Source organism: Lemur catta, chromosome 21 (assembly GCF_020740605.2).
Source record: "Lemur catta isolate mLemCat1 chromosome 21, mLemCat1.pri, whole genome shotgun sequence".
Lineage (NCBI taxonomy): Eukaryota > Metazoa > Chordata > Mammalia > Primates > Lemuridae > Lemur > Lemur catta.
Genome location: NC_059148.1, coordinates 25,631,403 through 25,645,578, shown reverse-complemented (window position 1 = coordinate 25,645,578; position 14,176 = coordinate 25,631,403). Strand labels below are relative to the sequence as shown.

Genomic DNA, 14,176 nt, shown 5'->3' with positions numbered 1-14,176 from the left:
GCATCTGGATTCAGAACAGCAATTTGAGTCCCCAGATCTGGTCTGAATCCTGGCCCTGCCGTTTACTAACTGGGTGACCTTGGGCAAGTGACTTAACCTCATTGAGCCTCAGTTTCCTCATCTGTGCTATGGAGATAAGGGCGGCAATTCAGTGATCGGTGTGTCTGTGGAAATAGATGATTGTGAATAGAGCATCTGGCACGTGGAGTACGTTCAATGTCATGTTATTATTATTGTTGTTATTATTAGCCCATGAGGGATGCCCCCAAACTGAACGAATTGCCCCCCTCACAGTGCTCATAGGAGCCTCCAGTGTTTGCACGTCCTCCTGTGTGGTGGCTCCCACTCAGCTGCCAGTGCCAGAGCAGGACCTGTGTCTTACCCATCTCAGCAAGAATAAAAATCTCTCTACCCGCCTGTGTGGTAATTTTCCCTTTCCCTAGATTCTAGAACATTCTTTCTGCCCTTCCCCGACCAGCTTGCCCTTCTTGGGGCGATAATTCTTAATGTTCCACCACCAAACTGGGTCAGCCTTCCCCCACTTCCACGCCCTCAAGGCCCCCCTGTACTTTGTCTTCCAAGCGTTTAGCACTTGTGATTAGTGAATCGTCTGGGGAATGTGACTCAATGTCGTTGTCCCTCACGGGCCTGCACTCCCACAAGGGTGGGGTCCAAGTCTGCAATCTTCATGTTGGGTTCTCAGTCCTCAGTGCTTGGCACATAGCAGGTGCTTAGGAAAATGTTTGTTGAGTGAATAAGAGACTGTCATCCACTCTGGAAGGTGAGAGACCAGGGGCTTTCTCAGGATAACAATGAGTGAGATTAAGGAGCTGTTATTGATTGATTGATTGATTGGAGACAGAGTCTTGCTGTGTTGCCCGGGCTAGAGTGCCGTGGCATCAGCCTAGCTCACAGCAACCTCAGACTCCTGGGCTCAAATGATCCTTCTGCCTCAGCGTCCCGAGTAGCTGGGAGTACAGGCATGTGCCATCATGCTCGGCTAATTTTTTCTATATATTTTTAGTTGTCCAGCTAATTTCTTTCTATTTTTAGTAGAGACGGGGTCTCGCTCTTGCTCAGGCTGGTCTCGAACTCCTGACCTCGAGCGATCCTCCCGCCTCGGCCTCCCAGAGTGCTAGGATTACAGGTGTGAGCCACCGCGCTGGGCCATAAGGAGCTTTTATTAAAAGGCGAAAGATTTATACGATCTGAAGAGAAACCAGAGTATATAAGGAGCTTTTATAACTGACTTTTTTATATCACTTGTTCACACGTTCAACATCCACCATACATTTCTCTCCACCTCTCTGAAATAACAAACTCTTTATAGGCCTTGTAAAATCTTTGAACCGCGCTGTCTAATAGAAATATAATGTGATCCACAGATATAACTTTATATTTTCTAGTAGCCACATTAAAAAAAGTGATTACATATTATCACTTTGATGTGTAATCAACACTTAAAAAGTTGATGAACTATTACACTATCTTCTCTTTTTTTCGTACTAAGTCTTTAGAATCTCGTATGTATTTTACACTCAGCACATCTTGATTTGGACTCACCACGTTTCCAGTGCTCAGGAGCCACACGTGTTTCGTGGCTGCCGTATTGAGCCAATGTGGGTTTCACGTCTTCTTGCCGGAGCGCATTGCTGCACGTGGAGAGGGCAGCACCTTTCCCGGGTAACCTTTGTGAGACTCCAGAGACAAGCACAGCTGAGGTCACCGCCCAGCACTGGGGAGCCCCTGTCACGGTCCCAGGCAAAAGAAAGGGATTGGTTGTACCTAGAGGTGATGTATCTGTAGCGCCTGATGCGTGCCAGGAGTTATGCAAAGGGCACTGTTTCACGTGCTAAACTATTCCATTCTCCCAGTACCCTTTGAGGGAGGTTGTATTATTTTCGCCAGTCTGCAGATGGGGATATAGAGGCCATGGTTTTAAGTGACTACCTGGCCACAGACACAGCTACTGAGAGGTGGAGCTGGGATGTGAACCCAGGCAGGCTAGCTCCGGGGCCTGTGCCTCAGTTGGCCACCTCTGTGAACAGGCTATCTCAGAAATGGCCTTTGCCGGTGGGGAGTAAAGGAATTATCTAGGTCACAGGTCTTAGAATTGGTGCAACGCACTTGTATTTGTTCATTCGGCAAATTATGTTGAGCACCTACTGTGCGCCAACAGCGTTCCCACGGAGCTTGTTTTAAGGAGAGGAGTTCGATAACAGACGCTCCCCTCTTTCTCTTTCAGTGGCTCCATCAGCATTTATAAGAAAAGCCCAACTCTGATAGAGGTAGACTGACGAGCAGATGCTCCGAGTAGACTCATCATTTAGGACGTTGGTGCCCAGGGAGCGGTGTGTCGGTGCCGGGGAGAATAGGCTCATTCCAGTCCAAAGCGGGACACACAGCCCAGGGCAGCCTTGCAGACAAAGGGATGGTGGCCTGTGGGTGCCAGGAGCTCACTCCAGATGGGTGAGGCCCAGGACTCTTCCACTGGGACAAGCCACCCAGAGCCACAATCAAGGCGCCTGTGAGGCCAGAGCTCTGGAATGAATATCCTCCCACAGAGGGATGAGATGGTGCTGAGTTCTAGAAATTCAGCAGCCTCCGGGTCTTCAAGAGATGTCCATCCACACACTGTAGGATGGCATCTGTCTCACCCATGAGCATCTCAGGAAGTCTTGTTGGCAGAATGAGAAAGATCCAGAGCAAAGGAATGATGGCAGGAATGTAGCCTGTGCCACTGGGTTATCCTGCCATTCATTTGTTCACCCAGTCGAAACATTTATCGAGCACCTTGAGTGTGCCAGGAACTGCTTCCCATAACCCTGCTACCCTCCAGTGCTTGTGGAAGCTCTTTGATATCTTACAAGAGCTTTAACAATTTCTCCTTAATTTTCAGTGGCAAGTAATAGTCCCCAGATGAGTCCCACTTTCCCCTCAAAAAATGTGCCATATTCAAACTTCCAGCGCACCCTTTAATAGCAAGAAGAATAGCTGTTCATAACCCACTGTGGAGCGGGGAGCAGTGGCCCACACCAGTAATCCCAGTGCTTTGGGAGGCTGGGGCGGGGGGATTGCTTGAGCCCAGGAGTTCAAGGCTGCAGTGAGCTATGATGGCCTGGGTGACAGGCTTTTGTCTCTAAATAAATAAATAGTAAAAAATATATATTTTTTTAAATCTGTGTGCTGCCAAGCCCCGGGCTCCATTTAATCTCCAGAGCAGGCCCAGGAGGTAGGTCCTGTTATTTACCGCCCACTGCCCAGCATTCTACAGGGGAGGAAACTAAGGATCAGAGAGGAACAGTGACTTACCCATAGTCACACAGCCTAGACACAGTGGAGCTGGGCTTTGAACCCAGATTTCCTAACTCCAGAGCCCATACTTTTAACATTCATTTCCTCTCACTCCCCCTCCAGTGTTTGCACACATAGAAAATGATCAGATTTGCTTGCAAACCCAGATGCCATGGTTACGCGTGACTCTTTCTCTTGTTTCCAAAGGTGGTGGCCCTTAGTAAGAGAAGTCAGGAGGCGGAGGCCGCTTTTCTGAGTGTTTACAAGCAATTAATTGAAGCACCAGGTAAGAAACTCTTGGGCTCCATAATTGAAAAATTAATGACAAGAAACTGCCATTAAGACTTTTACACAGGGACTTCCTTGCAGTGGGCTCTGGGGATAGGCCTGAACTCCTGGGTGAGACTAGGCTCTCCGTAAATGGGGTTCTATGTCTGGTGTGACGTGTCCCCACATGGCTCCCTCCATCTTGCAGTGTCAGCGAGGACCCTGCTTTAGAGGACTCCTGGTGAGATGTCCCACCTGGACCTCCTTGGGGAGCCGGGCGTCCTGCCCAGTGGAACCCCCATCCCATTGCCACAGAGAACAAAAGGTGCTCTCTGCCAGCAGGTGGCGATGGAGGCGGGCCTGCAAACGGTCCCCCGCAAGGCACAGCCAACTGCAAAAACTGAACATTTAGGCTGGGTGCCGTAGCTCACGCCTCTAATCCTAGCACGCTGGGGGGCCGAGGCAGGAGGATCGCTTGAGGGCAGCCTGAGCAAGAGTGAGACCCCATCTCTATAAATAATAGAGAAATTAGCTGGGCGTGGTAGTGTGCGCCTGTAGTCCCAGCTACTGAGGAGGCTGAGGCAGGAGGATAGCTTAAGCCCAGGAGCTTGAGGCTGCAGTGAGCTATCGTGCACTCTAGCCACAGCAACAGAGCAAGACACTGCCTCAAAAAAACTTGACATCGAGTGAAACTAAGACCCCAAAGAGCACAACTGTATGATTCCATCTGCTATTCAAAGTGTGGTCCGTGGGCCAGCAACATTGGCCACATCTGCAAGCTGGTTAGAAATGCAAAGTCTCAGGCCCCACCCTAGGCCCACTGATTCAGCCTCTGCATTTTAGCAGCTCCCCATGGGGGTCTGTGAGCACATTCAGGTATGAGAAGTGCTGGTCTGATGCAGAAGGTCCATTTGTTCTATACTCTGCATGTTACAAGCCCGCAGGGAACAGGCCCAACCCGTTCCCTTCGCCACAGCACAGAGAGGTGAGCCTGATGCACAAGGTCTCACAGCGGGAGAGATGTGGCTCAGGTCTTGCCTCATTCAACAGATACTTCCAGAGTATCTGTGCTGTGTGACAAGCTGGCTACACGTGGAAGGCTGTGTTCATTTCCTAGGGCTGCTGTAACAAACTACCATGACCTTGATGCCTTAAAACCACAGGAATTTATCCTCTCTCAGTGCCGAAGGGGCATGTCCAAGATCAAGGTGTCAGCAGGGCGGTGTGTGGTCTGAAGTCTCTAGGGGAGGAGCCTTCCTTGCCTCTTCTAACTTCTGGTGGCTCCTGGCATCCCTTGGCTTGTGGCCACGTCATTCCAGTCTCTGCCTCGGTTGTCACGTGGCTCCTCCTCTGTATCTCTGTCTCCTTTCCCCTGCATGGACATTTGCCGTGGGATTTGGGGCCCACCTGCGTAATCCAGACTGATTTTCATCTCAAGGTCCTTACCGCGTTTGTATCTGTAAAGACACTTCAAACAGAGTCACACTCCAGGCCCCACAGGTTCGGACGTGGAGGTACGTTCAGCCGTACACAGGGACACAGCGTGGCTGCTGCCTGGTCCCATGCGCCACCCGGGTCGCGCACTCACAGGGACACAGCATGGCTGCCGCGTGCCTCTGCTCAGCAGTGAACATTTTGGCAGCAGGAACGACAGGAGCCGAACAGCACAGCTGTGGGCTCTGTTCCTCGAGAGCCCATGGCCCGAGGCAGAGATGGGTCGTGTGTCTTCCGCCCAAGTCATTATCACCCTCACTGAGGGCCACCCCACATGCATGGCCAAGAGGCCAAGTGGCACCATTCTTTACAGGCTTTTTGCGTATATTAGCTCCACCGTCATCAGTAGTATCTAGAAAAATGCACCTTTTCATTTATCATCCTTTTCAATCCTTCGGGTCCCCACTGTCTCAGCGACAAACGACATTGGAAGTTGAGCCAGTACAGACCCTAGAGATGCCTCCCAAGGGGGCCCCACACCAGGCTCCTCCCCGGGGCCCCATAGTCCTGCACCTGTAGCACCAGGGGGCAGCACTGAGTCCGGCTTGCGCTTCTCCCTTACTGTGTGACTGTAGATGAATTAAAAACTCACCTTCCTGAGCTTCAGTCTCCTCTTCTGTAAATTGGGAATAATATTAGAACCTGCCTCATTCGGTTGTTGAGAGGCTTCAAGGTGAATGGTACACAGTAGGTGCTTACTAAATGTTAGCTACTCTCATTATCTGGCTTCCCTAGGAGATGTGAAATGCTCAAGCCTGGAACTGAGTCATACTAAATTTGTATACCCAGGACCCAGTACACAGTAGGCACCTAATAATTGTTGGATATTAGCAATAAGACTCGGCAACAGAAACAGGAAGAAGGGTTATTGGAGCAAAACGATTCTTTCTCAGCTAGAGCCCCTGCTCGTTTTAGGTGGCATTTATTGGGTGCCTGCTGTGGGCCTGGCACTTGCCTGACGCTGGGAACGGAGCTGTGAGCCACAGGCGCAGACATGCGTCAGCCCTCAGATGCTCGCATTTGGGTGCAAGAAGCGACCAAATATTGGTCAGATAAGCTGTCATTGCAAATGCAGGGAGTGTTGGGGTGTGGAGGGGCAGACAGACAAAGGGAAACAGTGAGAGGGACTTATACCCCTGCCCTCTTGGAAACAAATGTTCATTGTGGGGGTTCATTATGGAACCCTCATCTTTCTGAGACAAGGCTGACAAAACATAGTCACAGGGCCAGCCACGGGCCATGGGAGCGCCCAAGGTTGGTATGGAGCCTTCTGGAAGGTCCACTTGCCCTCTCACCCCTCTCCCCAAAGCCCAGAGCAGGGAGGCCATCCCAAGCCTGGCACTGACTCCACTAATTTCCCAGCTTCCTCCCCGGGAAGGGAGGGGCGGGGGAGCCGTCCCCAGCTGTCACCGAGCTGGAGAATGAGGAGCCTTAACTGATGGAGACGTACCATACAAACGGCCCCTTTAGGGCCTCTAATTCATTTTCAAGACATTTAAGAATAACAAAATGTTTTAATGATTTCTTAGGGGAATTAGGAAGACATATTTTTGTTCTCATTAAATTTTATCCTCAGATACAAGAACCAAATGTCAGATGTGTTTGGGGCGCTCCGAGCTTCCCTGTTCACCGTCCGCCCCAACCCCCTCCATAAAAATAACACTCCTGGAAAATTTGCCAGCATCCGCTCTGTCCTGTTTTTATATTTCTTGACAGGCAAATTATTTGTCGAAATACTCCCCCCGCCCCAGAAGCCACACAAGTCCTGATTCAACATTTTTGTTTTGAGTGACTGCTGCCAACACAGATCTTTGGCAGAGAATGCGATATAGCGTGATTGCTCAGCAAGTATTTTGATAAGTGTGCAGCCTGTATGTCTGTAATTACGAAAGAAAACCGTAAATCTTTTGGATATTGTTCACACAGATGTGGCGTGAAGTGAGAAAAAAAGCAGTAAAACGTGTTAAAAGCATAATTAATGTCATTGTTGTGGAGGATGATTTGATTTAAACCTCTCTGACTTCTGTATCGGTGACGGCTGATTCCTTTATCGAGCGCATAGAGTCACTAGGTACCGACTCAGGCTTCGGAAAGCTAAGTTGGTAACTGAGTGATTAGTTACATGAAAAAAATGAAAAAAAACAAAACAAGAAAGGAGCAAGTGAGAGGGCAGGCAGACCAACGTTGCTGAGGAGATAAGACAGAGGTGAGTGCCACAAAATAGTTGGGGTTTTTTTGTTTTACTTTGGTTTTTTAAAATCTGATCCAGGAGATTGCACTTTGGGGCAGGGGCTTCTCCTCTTGGGGGTAAAGGTGGTCAGCAGAGAGAGTGCTTAGATGTCCAGGTCACAGAGTCAGACACACCTGGATGGGACTCTCAGCATGGTGCTTTTGTGCTGTGTGACCTTGGCCGGGGCCTTAACCTCTCTGAGCTCTGGTTTCTGTTTCTTCAGAGAAGGGATAATAATAGAACCTGCTGGTCAGTGGACCTGAGGATTTGATAGGCTGTGTGTGAAAGCATTTAGCAGGGTTTAATAACCAGCAGCCCCTTGACATGAGCGTGTAAGAGTTCCAGGAGTTACAAGCATCTGCTGTTGATTACACAAGATTCTGTGAGTTGTCAAGGACATCGGGTAAGCGGTGTAGGCGACGGGGTTACTGAATCTGTGGGATAGGAAAATGCTTTACAATGTTTAAGGTTTTTAAATTTGTCTCCTCAATTATAAAAGTAACATATGCACACTGTCAGCTTCAGAAAATACAGAAAAATAGCAAGAGGAAGGGGAAAGAACCTACTAGAAAAGCATTTTGTTGTTTTTCTTTCTGATCTTTTTTCCCTGTGTATTTTTCCAAAACGGTTGCCGACTCTACACGTACCGTTTTGAATCCTGCTTAAGCCAACATGAGCGTCCATATTTCTTCTGTGTGATTACAGATCCTGAGCAACTTTGGTGCATTGTGTCTGACAGTCTCTCATGTGGCTGTATTGTAATTTCTTGAACCTTCTCCAGCACTGGCAGTTAGGGTGCTCGGGAACGCAGAGCTCATTGGTACTGTGTTGTAGTTCTGAGGACGAGGAAGAAAACTTGGAAAGAAAAATATATTGTAGCCATGGTCTTGGCCACAAACCCAGGATCAGTGGTCAGAAGGAATTATTTCTTTTTCTCCTTGTTGATTTTATACTGGACTTCTTTATTTACTTGTTCGCTGAATATCTTTTTATATGTATGAAGCATTCATATTTATTCTGCTGTAAATTACTGGTTTATATATTCGCAGCCCATTTTTCTATCAGAGAGTGGATTATTTTCTTATTGATTTGTAGACACTCTTTGTATATTAGGGATATTAATCTTTGTCCTGGTATGCATGTTTCATATCTTCTCCCCTAGTTTGTCTCTTGTTTCTTAATTTTGCTGATTGTGTCCCTTGTATATGGTACATAGCAGGCTTTCAAAAAATATTTGCAGAAAGTAGGGAATCTTAGCAAACTTTTGCTTTATACCCTCTAAATTTTATGTCCCTATTTTAAAACACCTTTCTCACCTCAAGGGTATAGTTAGTTTTTAGTACTTTTGTGATCTTAATTTGAAAAAATTTAAATCTTTGAACATCTAAAATAGGTCGATGCAAGCAGTGAGGGAGGTTAAGTATCTAGCTTTATTGTCCCAAATGACTAGTTCTACCGCCATCTAGTGGATAAGTCACCTTCACAGATACAGGAAATAGAGATTTTCCTGTAATGGGAAACTGTTGTCTCTAATGTGTTGCCCTCACTTCCTCCCCCCGCCACCTTACCCTCCTCCATACTTGTGCCTCTCTCAGTCCTGGCAGGGTCAAGGGGGACAACTGAAGGGCAACATAAAACAGTATTTAACCTCTAAAGAAGGAAAAGTTCAGTGATGTCAAATGTTCCCGAAGATGGCTGATAACTTTGGAGGGCAGCGTCCCACCATTTCCTGCCACTTCCTCTGCCAGGAACACCCTTTCCCCATGACCACCTGTCTACACTTCACTGCTCCTAGAGGCTCAGAGTTGGAGAGGGGTTTCTGGCCTGGCTCTAGTATGCAGTAGGTGCCCCATAAAGGGCTGTGCCCTTTCAGAAGGAGGGGGTGGGCGTTGGAGCCCTGGCTTTCATCAGCTCATTCTCTGAGCACTTGCTCCGTGCCGAGCCCCATGGGAACTCATGCTTGAGTCCTGCCCTGCCCTGCCCTTGGGGACTCTCGAGTCCACCAGGGACAGCATGACCCCAAAACGGACAACCAGAACACACAGCAGAGAAACTGGCTCCAAGGAGGGGTGTGTGTGGAGGTGCCTCAGAGAGGGAGGCCTTTGAGTCTGGTTTTAAAGGCCGAGGTGCCTTTACACGGAGGTCATTTCTGGGTCACTCGCTGTGTGTCAGGCAGCATATTCAGCCCCTCATAGACACAATTCACCGATCACCACATACACCCCTCAGCGGTAAGATCCATCATCCTGCCCCATTATGTGGCTGAGAAAGTGCATGCTCAGAGAGGTCAAGCCACTTGCCCAAGGTCACACAGCAGAAAAGTTGATGGAGCCTGAATCTAGACCCCCAGCTCCCACCCACCACCTCAGTTGCAGGGTTAATTTAAAAATCCAAGGAGTTTGGACAAAGCTATTGGAGATTTGAGCTCTAAAAACTGAAAAAAATAGTTAAAGGGTCTTTGCTGCCAGTAGATTGAGAAGTTCCAGGCTGGGAGGATGAGGCCTTTGCTGAAATGCAGATGTGTTGCCTGAGGAAGAACAAGTTAACCCTTCACCAGCCAGGATCGCCTGGTCCTCCTGGCCCAGGGCTCCAAACTTCAGGGGCAGAGGAAGGGTGAGCAAGACTCTAGGCTGAAGGACCCTCCTACAGAGCCCCGGGCCCATCCCATTCTGCCATTTTGCATCCCATATCACAGTGACTTCTCTGGGCCTCAGTTTCCCCACAAGTAAAATGTGGATGATAATCTCCCCTGACGATGGGGGGCATTGGATGGGTTCAGTGAGCAACAGAGAACACTAAATGCGGTGCCTGCACAGAGTCATCGCCCCCTGCAACTCATTCAACAAATACTGAGCACCTGCTGTTTGCCAGGCACTCTGCCCAGCTACAGGGCCACAATGTTGAGCAAAACAGGCGCTGTCCCTGCCCTTCTGGAACTTTCTGTGCAGCCCAGTATATGGGAACTTTGTTTTTATTGTAATGAATGTGGGTTTGAGTCCTAGCTCTGCTGCTCCCTGGCTGGATGGCCTTGAGTAACTGGCTCTACCTCTCTGAGCCTCTGTTTCCTTCTTTTAGAAAAGCAAAATTACCTCCCAGTTTTAGGGACGGTTATGTAAGGTAAGGGGTGCAGACTCCTTAGTGGAGTGTCTGGCACACAGCAAGTGCCCAGTAAACAGTGGCCACCGCCACTGTTGCTGCCGATGCTGGCGGCGGTGTCATTGCTACCATCAGCACGCAGTGCCAAGAAGGAAGACCTTCCGCATTCGCAGCCCCTCTGTCCCTGCTCTAGCCAGGAGACCCCCGACTCAGCCAGCTCTGGCGATGGAGGGAAGAAAGGGGTGGGCGGAAGCGAGGCTCACGGCCGCCTATAAGGGCTCCGCGCCCCATCTGCTATCGAAAAGTTGAGATTAAAGGATCAAAGTTAGTCTCACTGCCACCATCAATAGCCTGAGCCTCCCACCCACACAGTCGCCCGGAGCCCGGGCCCAGATGGGAGAAGGCTTCTGTCTCCGAGATATTTTGGAGGGGCGCGTGCATACTTCTGCATAAATGTGTTTCTAAACAGCCTCTCGGACAGCCTTTCCGGCTCCAGCTTTCCTAAAAAAAGCTCCGAATGCCACTTTCCTTCAGATGGACATAGTGGGAGGATAGAGACAGCTTTTCCTAGAGTCCCCAAACTCGCCCCCCCACCACAACTTTTTTAAAAAACACCAACAGCGTCAGCTAGTGGCGGAAGATGGAATAGACGGTGTCTCGCCCGCTCCCGGGCAGCGGCTCTGGAAAGCATGGTGTGGTGTTAAAATATTAGTAATCCTTTGGCTGTGTTCTGTTCCATATAAAGTCTCAGTCAGGTGCTAGAGCATCTTCAACTCCTGCGTCTAGTACCTGCACGTCTCCCGTTTGAACCAAGGGAGAGCTGGCCCAGGCTCAAGGTCTTGGGCAGGCAATGGGGTCTCGCTAGAGTTTAATAATATCAGTTTTCGTGTGTGTGTGTGTGTGTGTGTGTGTGTGTGTGTGTGTGTGTGTGTGTGTGTGTGTGCAGCGCACGTTTATTTTTATGCCCAAAGTACTTTCTGTTTGTGATACAAGGTCCCAATTTTGTATTTACAGTAGCAAAACAAAACATTCCTTTGAAGTTATTTAAGTTTTTAACAACTGGGTCAGCTAAGGGCAAACGTCAAGTTGGTCACCGTTTGGGGACATGAGGATGCAGCAGAGATTGTGAAGTGCGTTCGTCAGCGTCTGCATTTGGGCTGCGCTGGCTTAAGGGAGAGGCCTGGGTTCAAATCCAGCTCTGCCTTTTTCTTGCTCAGTGACCTTCAGCACATGGCTTTCCTTTGCTGGGCTTCGGTGTTCTCAGCTGGAAGATGGGGTGATAGTGGTGTGTCATATGGCTGTTCCAGTAAATAAACGAGATCTAAATACATGCAAGGTGCCTGGCACGTGCGGGTGGGGGCCAGGAAATTCACGTTCCTCCGAGCTCTTGGCTCCAGATACTGGGGGCCTCTCATCTGCCCCATGCCCAGCCTTGCGGATGTGGGTGTCCTGCGGCCCCAGGATGGATGATTGCTGGAGTTTGGGGGGCCACGGCCCACTCTGAACCCTGCCAGTGCCCTCAGCCACAGCGCCCAGCCCAGCCCTCAGGGGGGAGGGGAGACTGGCCCCACCAGTCGCCTGGGCATCACCAGCCCCTCTGACCCCCATGCCCTGATCTGTAAAGTGGCTCAGTTGTGAAGATGGAGTGAGCCCGTGTCTCTGGGACAGTTGCTGGTTCCTGATGTGACTCGGCTGTTTCTCTGGTATTCCCTTTGTCTAGAATGTCCCCCCGCCCCGTGCTGACTCCCTCATGTCCTTCAGGGCTCTACTCAGACACCACCTCCTCAGGGAGACCTTCCCTGACCAGCCTGCCTCAGTTAGCACCGTACCCTGTAGCGCACACCCGGCCCACCCTGTCCCTGGCCCCTTTGCTTCCCTCTCAAGCCCCTGTCAGTGCCCCTGCCTCACATGTCCTTTGCCCATCGGTCCCTCTGGAATGTCAGCCCCAGGAGGGCGGAGATTCCCTCTGCATCACCGCTGGAACTCCTCGGCCCAGAGCCTTCCCTGACACGCAGCAGGAGCTCAGGACATCTTTGGCAACTGAAGAAACGATGTCCGACACATAGTAGGTGCTCAGTAAAAACGTACTGATGCATAAATGACTGCGTTAGAGACTGTCAGCTTCCTGTTACTACTGTGACTAACTTGGTGGTTTAAAATACACATTTATGATCTTACACTTCTGGAAGTCAGAAGTCCAAAATGGGTCTCGCTTGGCCAAAATCAAAGTGTCAGCCGGGCTGTCTTGCTTCTGGGGGCTCCCAGGGAGAAGCCATTTCCTTGCCTTTTCCCGCGTCTGGAGGCCACCGCATTCCTCAGCTCTCGGCCTGCCGGCCGCTTCCTCCACCCTCAGAGCCAGCAGTGCAGCAGGCCAGTCGCTCTCTGACTGCGGCCCCTCCCATCTGCACCCTCAGTTCCCTGTTCCGCGTGACGCAACACATGCACGGCTTCTGGGGGTCCAGACGTGATGTTCTACCTACCACAGAGACACTCCCAGGGAAACCCTGAGACCCGTGGTGCCCAGGCCCCCGATAATTTCACCATGGATCCCTCTTTTCAAACAACCCACATTCATTGAGCACCTACTATGTGAAGGGCCAAAGCGGGGCCCCAGAGGAAAAGGAGAAGACTTGGGGGAACGAAAACAAGATGCCCCAGTCCCCCACGGCTGTCAGGTTCACTGAGAACCTCTTCCAAACATTTTAAAGATGTTTTGTCATTTCTCTCTTTCCGTTTGTGTTTGTGAGGGCAGCAGTGACATTTAGCTGATGCATCGAATGATACCATTGGACAAAGTAAACGGGAAGCCCTTGGGTTTGCCAGCCGCCCCAGCAGAGCATTCTCCGCATAGAATTTGGCAGAATCTTCCAGCTGTTCCGATGCTAGTCATTTTTTTCTCCCTAACTGCACTCCCAGCAAGATAGTTCAGGGTGGAGGCTCAGGGATCCACAGATTTCTCCCAGATGGGGAGGTGGGAAGGAGTGAGTTACCCACGTGATGTAAAATCTAGGAACTTGGCACCATGCACTAGGGGAGGAAGTGAAGGGTGGGCAACGCCCAGGGAAGTTAAATAATTGTTGCTGTGTACATTTCAGAGCAGCCAGCTCCACCCACAGCCCAGTTCCTCGGAAGTTAAAGAGAATGAAAATGCAGGAGGACCAGAGCCCGGGGCCTGCTCCCTCCCCTTATGGAATGGGCTTGTCTCCCCGTAGCAGATGAAATGGATACAGCAGGAGGGCAATAGGTTAGACTCGAGTGAGGACTTCCTTCTTATGAGACTTGGAGTCTTGGCAGCTCCTCAGTCCTGCCTCTCACACTTTGTATCCAGACCCTTGCCATGTGTTATGAGTTGAACTGTGTCCCCCAGAAAGATACGTTGAAGTCCGACCTGTTGGTACCTGTAAATATGAACTTATTTGGAAATAGAGCCAGCCCTGTGATGGGGACAGAGATTGGAAGATGCGCCTGCAAGCCAAGGCTAGAAGCTGGAGAAGGGCCTGGATCCTTCCCTGGAGGCTTGGAGAGAGCGTGGCCCTGCCGACGCCTTGATTGCAGATCTCCAGCCTCCAGAACGCAGCGTGTTCGTTTCCTAGGGCAGCTTTACCAGATTAACACATTCTGGGTGGCTTAAAACAATGGAAATTTATTCTCTCAGTTCTGGAGTCAAGAAGCCCAAAATCAAAGTGTTGGCAGGATCGGTTCCTTCTGGAGACTCTGAGGGATAAACTGTCGTGGCCTCTTTCCTAGCTGCGGGTGGCTGCCGGCAGTCCTTGGTGTTCCTTGGCCCCTAGATGT

General features: G+C 50.1%; 1 protein-coding gene across 2 annotated transcripts in view; it reads left to right on the top strand.

The window, feature by feature from the left end:
• CUX2 (cut like homeobox 2) overlaps nucleotides 1–14,176 on the top strand; it is a 228,602-nt gene that overhangs the window by 180,750 nt on the left and 33,676 nt on the right. For both annotated transcript variants that reach the window (XM_045534830.1, XM_045534831.1), the window contains exon 4: nucleotides 3,502–3,580. In XM_045534830.1, the coding sequence (XP_045390786.1) occupies nucleotides 3,502–3,580 (79 nt within the window). The remainder of the gene's footprint in view (nucleotides 1–3,501; nucleotides 3,581–14,176) is intronic.